Genomic DNA, 12,415 nt, shown 5'->3' with positions numbered 1-12,415 from the left:
CTTCTGAAATTTTCGATCGAAATTTTTTTCAGTTTCTAGAAAAAACAATTTGCTAGAAACAAGCAGACTCTTACGATGGCTTTAAAAGTCGCAAAAGACTTTCTTAAGGAAACTGGTTCTTATCTATATTACACATATAGAAAACCAACAACGTAGCCAGCTCGTTTGATAAGATTCAATCCCAGGGCATACTACCAGTGTTCAGAGACTTTACAGCACATTTAATTAGACTGATATTTTGTTTTCATAAGATAAATTACGAGCCTTTTGCTGCAATTTTCATAGCTCACTCCAGTTTACATAGCCAGCCCATTCACCCGGTTTGAAACTGCAAATGAATTACCAGGTTGATTAGTTTGTCATGCAAATCTTGTCTCCTAAAGGTGTTAGTGATTATAATAAACTCATAGGTTATGTAGACTACTTTGACCAAATGAAAAGTAAACAAAATTAATACAAAAAATAAAAAGTGGGGGCAACGTGCAATGTTGGGTTACATGTATATGTAAAAAGGTACGGGTGTTTCAAAAATTCCTCTCTAAGTTATTTTTAATAATAAGTTCCATTTTACAGATCATTCTTTATAGTAACACATTATTATTAATTACATGTTCCCAATTTTTTATTACATACTCCATTTTTATTATTATCATATTTTTTTGTATAATTTTCCTATTGAATTGCTATTGTGCTATTGTCGTAGTATCAGAATATGGTGGGGGGATTAGCATGTCATTTTAAAGTCTTTCATGTCAAAATACCTGTATTACACCTCCTGGGGGCTGATTTTGTCAATCAGCCCCCAGGAGAAGGGAAGATATAGAACTGCACCCCCTTTTTTTTTGTGCTGTGTACGTTGTTGCATGAACTGTAGAGCTCCTGCAGCAAAAATAGTATCTATTTTTTTGTGTACACCATATTCATTTAATTTTGATATAAAATACTTCTTTTTCCTCTTAGTGAAGGAGGAGTTGAGGGAAAAAGTAGTTTTTATTATTAAATGAGATCATAGCAAAATTTGGATAGATTCTAAAAGGTATCAGACAAGGCCAGTGCTTTGATTGTAAAAATGATTTCAGAGTGTGGTAATGTGTATATTGAAAGCTTTGTGAAGATGCAATGATTGTTTTTTTTTAATCAATATACTTTTGTTATTATCTCAGAGCCTTTCAAGTGCCCTCTTTATGAATGTCTATAGATTATATTTGTTATATTTGTAAAATTATTCATTGACAGATTATAATTATACATTGGTCTTATATATTATGACAAAATGTTTTTGGTCTCTTTTTGTGGGGGGGGGTTATTGAATTAGAATTATCAGCAGAAAATTTCGCCATTGTTATACTTCTGAAAATCAGTAGTTTAAATTGAAGTTTTATTAACCTTACGTTGTTGTTTCTTGCATATCATATTTTGAAAAAGCATCACTTTCTCTTTATGCATGATTATATAGTGTAATATTTTGTATTGAAGCTTTCCAAAGTTAATTTTTTAATTGGGAAGAATTCTTTCAAATTTTCTATTGTAGCAATAAAATTGCTTCTTTGAACTCTGCATATAATATTAAAGAAACTTATTTTACATCCTAATTTATTGTTATGTTTGTCAGTGCAAATATTTTAAGTCGCTGCACTAATTTAATGCAGTTTTTCAAGCATTAATTTAAACATTCTTTAAATTACTAGAATGCAAAATAATCTTATTGACTATTAAAAAAGGTGATATAAACATAAGGCTAGTGATGTACAGTACAAAGTCGGTAATCCGGACATCCATTATCCGAAATGATCTATAATCAGGACCTTAAAGCCACAAACTTTTTTTTTTTTTTATGCTTTACATGCATGAGCATTTAATGTTACACATGTGCATTTAATGTTTATGCATGCACGTTTAGCACAAAAAACAAAGCAACTTAAACAACTTACATTGAAAGAAATGTTTAATAAAATAAACAAATAAATATTAAACCTTTTTTTTTTTTTTTTTTTTTCATAAATTTTGATACTCTTTAGATCATAATTGCTCTTTATTTTGTAAATTATGGTTTCATATGTTTAATTGTATAATTTCTGCATGCCATCTTACCAGATTTAAATTGATGATCTATAATCTGGGAAAAACCCTAATCTGGAATCGCCAAAGTCCCGACGAGTCCGGATTACGGACTTCGTACTGTATATGTATATATAAAAGGTATTTTCTCCCTCATTTTCACATACTTTTGTAATTGGAAGCATACTCAACATGTATTCAAGAGGTCCAAGTTTCCAGTCCTGGTGAGGGCTTTGCACATTTTTCATGTCTCTTGCTTTAAAACATCCTAATGACTCTACAAGTGGTGCCCAAACTAAAATGTGAGTTCTTCACCACCAGGATTTTAGGATTAGGTCCCCTAATTCCTAGCCATCTTTTAAGAGGGGAAGAATGTAAGGTATTTTCTCCCTCCTTTCTGCATGCCTTTGTGGTGTAATTGTAAGCATATTCGGGAGGTCCAGGGTTCGAGTCCCGGTTGAGGACATTGCACATTTTTCATGTCTTGTGCTTAAAAAAAATCCTAATATCACTACAATATGTCTACATGAAATTTCATGAAGTGATGACTGCATTTATAATTTTTAAAGAGGATGAAGAATATTACATGCCTGCATATATCAACTTTCTATATTAAATTCAATTTTTCTCCTATTAAATAGAAAATTCATCTACCAACTCTTTCAGTTCTAATTTTTTAGTAATGTCATATCTAATCAAAAGCTTTCTGTTTTGATTTACCTTTATTTACTTTGAAGTACATTTTAATTAATGTTAGTTTAAAAAATCTTTTCTGCACTACAAGTTTTTACAAGAATTGTCATCATGCAAGACTTTTAATGAGTTTGGGTGTATTTTAGTAAAGCTCTCTTTTTTTAATAACCCTTTATAACACTTCTTGAAGTCTGATTTATGTTTATGGTTAGAGTTTGTTACTTTGTTGTTTTTATTACTTTTGTAATTCAGTTTAAGTGCAAAATAAATAAGGTGTATTATATACTTTTAATTAAATTATTATATACATTATTGCAACAATTTATTACATGCATTAAATTATTATTACATATATAAATTGATTATGTTATTCATTGTATTATATGGACACAGCATTGAGGTTTGCCGATTTCGCCTCATGCAAAGATTTCCGGTTTCAGATTCCAGTGTTAGAATCACTGTTGCTGTAAAATTTCAAAAGCTTTTCTTTATTTTTCGGTATAATCATACACAATCATGTCGCAATTCCATACCATTCTGCTATAAATCGAGGAGTAGCACCTGCTTCCATCTTTTGCAGAATTTGCACTTTTTGTGTTACCATCAATGCAACGTGCTTACGTTTTTCAACATTGCAAGCAATAAAATCAGGAGTGTGTTTTTTATCTGTCATTGTATTAAAAAGGGCTGAAATTTAAAATATTCTTAATTTATCCACAAAATATCAGGATAAAAAAAGGCAGCACTAAACAATCTCGTGAAATAACAAAGCAGATAAAATACAACATGGATCGTGAACTTGAACGAAGAGTTGAGTGAATCGTCTGCTTTTTTACCTCGATGCAGAGATTAGAGGGAAAAAAACTTTTATCTTATTTTTTTAAACTTTTTTTATGCCAATAATTTGGTATTTCCGTTAGGACTCATTATATTCGGTAATTACGATGTCCTTATTCGGTAAATACTTTTTCTTCGATATTTCGTACTCAATGTTACGGTTTCCGGAAATGAAGTTTGAATTTTTCAAATGTACTGTTGCTGTTGCACTAATATATTTCACTTTTTTTTTTTTTGTTATGTAGTTTAGTTATCTTCATTTATAGGTTTTCTCTTTAATATGAATGTGCTAATGTAGTATATAAGTGCGTTTTTCTTTTTTATTAGCTTTTTGTTTATACAAGAAAAGGGCAGATAATGACTGATGAGTCCCTATGTTTGGATTCTCCTGAGGGTGCTGAAAATACATATGTTGTCATGCTTGCATGTAATGAGTTGTCAAGACAGAAATGGCAGTATGAACCAATAGTAAGAAATATTGTTAACTAATTAAATATTTTAAAAATAAAATTGTTATTAATTGAATTAGTAATTCTCTGTAATATATTTGTGTTTTACTAATATTTTTATGCATTGTATGACCAATGAATGTATTTCATTTTCTTCCCTTTAGAAGCAAGTTATTGTTCATGTGAAATCTAGTTTATGTCTAGATTTACCATCCAAAGAAAGACCTGAAGCACTAACACTGCAGAAATGTAATGGTGGCCGTAGCCAAAAATGGTTATTTGAAACTGTTGATTGGAAGACATAACATTCAATCAATTGCCATGAATTAAGGAAATGAGCTATTCTGTTAACAAAAAGTATGTTGAAAGAGCTGTAAGATACAAGAATGCTTTATTAATGTGTTTTGTATTTGTTACTATCTACATCAGCTTGTCTGAACCCTGGTGAAATTCTTGAAATCTTGCATCTCGAGAAAATATTTTATAAACAATTTCAATGAAACATCTCTAAGGTTGTTGTTGTAAGTGTCAAATTGTCCATGTTGGAATTGGTAACTCTCAGTAATGTTCAGTACCAATATTGTTTAGATTCTCAAAAATAATGTACATTTTGAGATGTGGTTACTATCAGAAGTTTCACTGTACTGTATGTTTTAAGCTAGATTTTACAATTACCACAGGGTTCGTAGCGGTCCTTACAAGAAATTATAAGTCCTTATATTTGAAAATAAAATATAAAGCCCTTATAGGTGCTTACTTTTTCTTTAAAGCCCTTATTTTTTTGTTTTTAGTGCTTATTTTTTGCTTTTAGTGCTTTTTTTTTTTTAATCCTTTGTTTTTAATGAACGCGCACTTTTCCCCCGTACCAAAGCCGAAACTAAATAAACAACTTTTCTTTCTTATATGCCACGTCAGATGGTGAATCATACTCCCGGAAATCGCTTTTCCCCCCTTTCTCTGCATTATCGTAACCTATGGTGCGCGCGAGAATTCCTCCCACCAAAATACTAATTTCTATCAAGATTTTAATAATTTGCATTCTCGTTCTGCTTGGTCAGTTCATATTCGTGTTTATTATGATCGTTATGCTTATATTATGAGTATATGTATGAATATTTATAATAGTCTGCTGAAGTATAGATAAACTTCCAAAAATGGGTGTGTTTTTACACAGATTAGCTTTCTAAGGAATAATATTCGGAATGGCTTAAATAAAAGGAAAGTAATCGAATAGTCAAAATAATTTCATTTTCTTTGCCAATACATTATACCAATACATTAGGAGGTTGGGAGTTTCTCCGCAAAATCTCTGATATTGAAGCAGCGGACTTTTTTTGGTCGCTGTCCAATCTGGATTGAATAGGACTAAATGTTTTTGCGGTCTACCCAACCCAAGCGAAGATTGATTCTATTCCGGAAATTTAATACAGTCTGTTGAAAATTAGAATCAGAAACACCCCAGATTAGTAAGTCTCTTTCTTTTCCTTTATTTAGTTCTTTTTTCTCCGAATACCGGCAGGTGTTGATTCCGATTGCGTAATATCCCATATGGAAGAATTACGCCGCACGTATTGCGCAATAACGTTTGCAGTATTTTGCATCTCCAATAGAACAGATACAATCTCCCCCACTCCAAGAACAGATACAATCTCCCCCACTCCTCTTTTTCCAGTTACTATCTGGAATATTCGGGAATTTCGAGTATGCGGGTTAGTTAAGCTTTTACTGTTAAAGGATGACTGAATGAAGCAATTTCCTGTCTTCTGATTTCAGAAATGTGCCTCTTTATTACTTAAATTACTTTGCTTGGGATATATGTTAAGGGAAAACTGTTATGCAATGAAAATTTAGAAAATGTTCAGAATTTTAAGTTAAATTATTTAAATATTAATATGAGTGGAAAAATAAATTGTATTTATTATTAGGTGCCAAACGAATACAATTAAAATGGCTTATTATTATTTATTTTCTATATTTTCAACTAAAATATCATCATTAAATTTTGTAATATAGTTTATTATTGCATAGTTTTTTTCTCTCATTGTAAACTAATTCTGTAAATTGAACTGTCATTTAAAATTAAAAAAAAAAAAAAAAAAAAAGTTAATTGTTTTCCATTGTTGAGGTAATGCTCATTCTCTTAATAAATATTGCATAGCTCATATTTTAAATTACAAGTCTAATTTTTCTTTAAAGGTTATGCAGTTGTGTATAATGTAATTAGACAGGTGCTTATTTTTTCCTTAAAATGTGCTTGAAAAGTGCTTATAGGTGCTTATTTTTTCAACTAAAATGTGGCTATGAACCCTGTACCAGTACTTTAATTTTAATTTTAAAGAAATCAACATGTAAGAATAATGATTGTCGGTACAATTTTAAGCAACTTTTTTTTATAGGTCTGTATTTGGATGAGTTTTATGTTAGTATGCCTTTCAAAACAAATATTAATCTCAAGCAAGTCAGTGGTTAAAAAAAAATTTAAAAATTTGGGGTTTGAAGAAATATTAATAACGTAATATTATATTAACATGAACTATTTTTATGATAAGTATTAAATATTTGGCCTTTAAAGAAAAAAAATTTGCTTTTTCTCTTTGCATTTTTCAGAAAAGCTCTGTCCTTTTTTTTTACCATAAAAAATTGTAATGAGAAATGAAATTGTAACAGTAATTATCAGTTCTAATGTCTTGAAAAATCATGAATTCTACAAATAGGGCTGATTTAGGGTCCCCAAACATTCACAATTGTGAGAGGGTGCATAATTTTTTGTATTACCTGAAATTTCTTGCATTTATGACAAGCTCCAATACCCATCACCATGTGAAAGGTGAAAGCTGAGTGATAGTGGTAGAGGATTATATAAAAGCATATGTAAATATTAATAAAAGTAATTTCCCAATGAAACAGTATTTCTCTCATGTAAATTCTTGAAATCAAAAATGCTAGTCACCAGGACCATAACAACTCAACACTTCTTTGTTGGGAAGGTGCCTAGTAGCAACTGTTGGCTGTTTTTCTTGTGTTTTTTTACATCAGTGCTTAATTGCTTTTTTATAAAAAAAAATGGTGATGATTTTTGGCTGCAGCAATTTTCAAGTTCTCCAAGTATGCCTAAAGAAGAATCCCTTTAACATGTTCATATAATTAATATGTATACTGTTACATTTTTTAACATAAACTTAGAAGTCAAATTCTATCCATAAGCTTCCTTGTTTAGTTCCCCCCCTCCCCATGCAATGTTTATATTTCATTGCATAATTTTTAAAGTACCACTACTAAACACAATGGAATAGTATTGTTTGGCAGATGATATGCTTTTTGATATATCCAGTGTCTTGAGGTTGGTTTGACCCCAAATATGGAATTTAGAAAGGTACTTGTATATTATTCTGTCAACCATGAAGTTGTCACCAAGCAGTATGATTTAGCATCATTTATGGATAAGCATGACATAGCAGTACACTGATACAATCTGCATTTTTGTTTGATGTAAGCCTGACTGATTTTCAGTAAGCCATGCTTTGTTTTTATGAACAAGGATATAATTATTATTGTTATTATATTGCTGTATATATATATACATATATATATTTGCTGTACATTTTGAAAAAATATGTAAAATTTAGGTCCTGCCTTCTACAGAACAGCAAGTAGTAGATATTTTCAAAATTTTGAGATCCTACAACCAAAAAAGTGTGTATTAATGGACACAATATGGTCAGCTGAACATGGCCAACAAGACAACAATGGATTGTAACAATGACTTACAGAGAATTTTTATCCATAAAGCTTCTAAGAAAATCCGAGGGCCTAGCAAAATAGTAGCAATCCATGAAAGCCTTCATACAAAACGCAAAAACAAAAAGTGGGTTGAATACTCATTGTTTATTAAATAAAGATGTGTCAGTTCCTTTAGAATTGGTACAACTTTGATAGGATATCTGCCAGCTTTCGTGGCAGTACCTTCAGAAATCTAAATTTTACAAATGAATTAGTGTTTTATAAACAGATGTTTTTGTATTGAGTATATTTTTGCAATATATGAAATGATTTTCAAATAAAATTATTCCCATAACATTAACCATTATTTATGTAAACATTTAGCTATATTTATCTATTGCAAATTTCTGGTTTATATAGATTCTGTCTTTGTAACATCTTTGTTGAATTCAGATTCTGTTTCTCCCCCCCCCCCCAATTCAAAATGTAAAGTGAGAGAGTAAGGTGGATTTGTTGAAGAAAACATAACAGGAAGCAAATTAAGTAAAACATTAAAGGAAATGCCCACGAAAATATAACTATGAGTAAAAAACGAAATAAATAGGAAATAAAGTTAAGAAAGATGGTGACAAAACTCTAAAAAACTGAATCTGCTAAAAAAATTTTCAATTTTCAAAAACAAAGAACAAAAGATAGTGTAATAAAGTTTGTAAGAATTTATTACATGATTTATTGGAGAAAAGCATTATTATAAAAGCACATCTTTTCAAGGCTAAAGTTAATAACAAGTTGTTTATGATCTTAATAAACAATTAAGAAGTCTTTCTATGATAGCAAAAGTCATCGCATGTTCATTGAACATAGATGAGTTAATTGAGGCCTTTGGTGTTCAAAAAGTTTGTTTATTTAGTTAATTACAACAAAATACAGAAGTGCATTTGTCCATGTGGAAGGATACTTTTGTGGAGAATTTTTTAAGAGAAGCTGCTCATCTTCATTTAATATTTGAGGAAAAACCACAAAAAGTTAAATATGAAAATTTCTTTGAAATAATTAGCTAAAATCAAAATGAGATTAATTTTTGTTGTGCAAGTAAAATTTGTTTTCTGATGTTAATCTATTATGAACTTATTACCACTTTTCATTAAATTTTATAGAATCAAATTTAGAAGCTTGTGTTCAAAGTATTTCCTCTTCTGGTCCTTTCTTTTGGATTATTAATGGAAGAGGTTAAATGATTCTGAGTTTGTTTCAAGTAAAGCTTGGTTGTCTATGATCATTGTGCCTAGGCAGAGCAAATGCTTTTAATATCATTGATTCAAAAGATCTGTTGCTCTTGGATCAGAATTGAAGAGGTATTTGCCTGTAGTTACTGAGCAAAGTTTGATTGCTGAATGGTAGAATAAGTTTTTAAGGTACTTCTGCCCTTTTACTTAATCAAATTTAGGCTAACAAAGAATATTGTGGGAAAATTCATTATTTGCAATGATGCAGAAAGTAATGCAGATATCTGTAATGCTGTTCTAAACATTTATTTCTTACCTCAAATCTTTGCAGTGTTCTCTTCTTTGTCTTGAAAATTTAGCTATTTTTTCCCAGTTTCTATAATTATAATTGTTTTTTACATTGCACATACAATGTATATTTTTATAACTTATTAGCATATTTATCAGAATGCAAAATTTATGTAAGATATTTATGTAAAAAGTAGCGTTCTAAAACCCGATATGTTTAATTTCATCAGTTATACATTTATCCTTTATATGTTTTCCTAAAATCTTCATTCATAATTCAGTTTTCTACATTGATTATTTTACAAACATCAATTATCTGTGGGAAAATATTTAAAAATACTGTGTCTGTATTCAAAATATTTTGGAAGCATAATTTTCTGTTTGGTATTGAATGTACGTGTATCCCCACCCCATTATGCTTTCAAAATACTGCTTAATCTCTTTTTAATTATCTTCACTAATAATAATCAGATATCAAGAAAATTTTATTTTATACTCACTATAATTTTCTAAGTGGTATTACAATTAGACTAAAAATCATTAATTTTTCCCCTTTTAATAATTATATTAAAAAAAGAAACATTGGATTAATAACAAATGAAACAGTTGATTGTTATTTATTTTGTAATAATTCAAAAGAAAAAAATTAATTATCTATATACCTTTACATGAATGCAATCTTAGGATCTAATTTTTCGTCATTGTATATACTGCCAACATTTCAGTTTGATTATTTGGATACTTTTCTGTAACAAATGCAAGGTTAATAATCTGCAGTAGACGATTACTTTTGTGGATAGTGGTATATTTATTTCAGATTTATGTCACATGTTGATATCTGGCTTTCTGCAAACTTTAGTTGTTATGGATTTCATAGTGGTATAGGTAAACTGGCTTTTTGAGCAAGTCTTCCATTTAAATTTTGCTCTCAAATCGTATTTTTACAATCCATTTGATGTTTTGTGATTTTTATGGTTGTTTTCAGTTATATATGATTTCAATAAAATTGTTTTTAACATGGTGTTTCAGATTTGCACATATCAAATGTACTAATACCATCAATGCAGTTCTACTGTAATGTAGTATATGTGTTGTCTTGATATAATCCCACCTATCTTTTTTCTCATGTTGTTGTTATGATTTACACTTTACAAACTTTTATATTATTCTGTTGTTAGGTAACTTTTAAAAAAAAGGTCTGAGTCTAAAAAAGAATAATATCAAACAATTTCAGGTTGTTAATTCTTGATTTAATTCCGGTGAGTGCCTTATGTGTCTGTTTGCATATAAAATACATGGGAATATATTTTTGAGCATGTGATTCTGGTGATAATAATTCTGCATGCTCATGTGTGATAACAAATACATTTCCATATGGTATTTCAATATTTGTAATATTTATTTTTATAACTAATTTTTACTGAATAAAATGATTTTAAAAGAGCATTCATTCTTTTCTTAACCATATCACACAAAACAAGCATGTGTAATGCAGATGTAAATAAATTGTGGTGTAATGTTTATATTGCTCTTAAAAAAAAGGGGGGGACACTTAAAAAAAGTAATCTGATCATCTTGAAATTTTATATTAACTTCATACCCAGTACGCAAATCATTAAATGTTCAAGGCCAGTGAGTGTTAACTTTGGTAGGGGCATGTATTTCTACTGTGCAACTAGCATCAAGTAAAACAGGTAACAATTGCAGATGATTTATCTTTTCTGGTTTTCTATATTGCAGTTCCTTAGTGACAGTAATGTTGTTACAACGTTGTTGAAGACTTTATACACAATTGGATGATTTTAAATGTGTTACATAGTAAGGATGCATGAATCGGGCTGGTCATACCAAGCAGTAGGCACTGTTTGCGCACGGCTGCACAAAAGTGCTGGCAGCAATAATTGCTGCAAGGTAATTCATCAGTTAAATCAAGGCCGTGGAAGCTGAAGGGGCACGAATGCAAGGCAAGATCAGATAAATGTGTGACAAGCCTAAACTGCCTCAGGAACATCATTGTCTACTATCCACTCACCATGTGAGATGGCACATCCTACCATCTCACAGTGCTTGGCTGAGGTGGGGTTGTGCTCAGAGTAGCCTTTAAGATGACTGTCTTTAATCACACAACATGAATAGTGGTGGGGTAGCTAATCATCATGACTGCCAGCCAGTTGATGTCACACAGTTCTTAGCAATGAATCCCACTTCAGTCGTGGAGCAAATGACCATGAGGTTTGTGTTTGGAGGGACCAGGGCCTGTGGTCCCAATCAGCCTTTGTTTTACAGAGGTACACAGCCATTACCTCTGGTATGATGGTGGGAGGTGCATCTCTTATGACAGGAAGTCGACCATAGTCAGCCTGCATGCAACATTAACAGTGTAATGATATGTTGATGACATCCTGCAGCTGTAATAACAATTTTACAGTAAGATAATGCTAGACTCCATTCAGCTCACATATCTCTGGACTGTCTCCGAGCTGTTAATACTCTTCCTTTGGCCAATTGAACATGTATGGGATGTGGTAAGCCACCAGATTCAGGCACTCTACAACAGAGAACCCCGACTTTCATATAATCTATAGGACATTCTAGAATGCCAGTGGGGCTACACATTTATTTTTTCAAGATAAATTTATAGGTTGGCATAGTTTAAATAATACACATAATATACCAAAAAAAAAAAAGTTATGTCAAAAAATGTAATTTTGGAGTATACAAATTATTTATTTTTTTGTATAAAATAAATAAGTACTGAATAGTGCAGGCAAATCTTTACAAATTCTTTAGGTTTACAATTCATTGGTATAAAAATAGTTTAATCAGTAAAGTAAGAGACATATATACTAAAAATATGAGTGAAGTAACTTGTAATGAATCTAATATAGCATTTAGGGGAACACCCATTAACCTTTTAAAAAGGAACAGGCTATTTATTTTCAAAATTGATATTTTATGCAACTATTAAGGAAAAGTAGTTTGTTTATGACCAAAAATGCCAATCAAGCAGTGGTAAATTATATACCATCTTTAAAATCACTAAGCATGCCTTGGTAATATTTTACCACCAAATGCAAATATCTATAAAACAAAATATTTCTCTATATTTTTTAATGCATAATACAATTTAGCTATCAAACCTTT

General features: G+C 30.4%; 1 protein-coding gene across 1 annotated transcript in view; it reads left to right on the top strand.

Annotated features, from left to right (window-relative positions):
* LOC118191863 (polypeptide N-acetylgalactosaminyltransferase 1-like) overlaps nucleotides 1-10,717 on the top strand; it is a 49,657-nt gene extending 38,940 nt beyond the window's left edge. The window contains exons 11-12 of the mRNA XM_085819475.1: nucleotides 3,916-4,056; nucleotides 4,202-10,717. Of these exons, the coding sequence (XP_085675601.1) occupies nucleotides 3,916-4,056; nucleotides 4,202-4,342 (282 nt within the window). The 3' untranslated portion in view covers nucleotides 4,343-10,717. The remainder of the gene's footprint in view (nucleotides 1-3,915; nucleotides 4,057-4,201) is intronic.
* The last annotated feature ends 1,698 nt before the right edge of the window (nucleotides 10,718-12,415 follow it).

Source organism: Stegodyphus dumicola, chromosome 6, assembly GCF_044657685.1.
Source record: "Stegodyphus dumicola isolate Sdum_Otavi_A_Nest chromosome 6, ASM4465768v1".
NCBI lineage: Eukaryota > Metazoa > Arthropoda > Arachnida > Araneae > Eresidae > Stegodyphus > Stegodyphus dumicola.
This window is presented reverse-complemented; position numbering and strand designations above follow the sequence as displayed.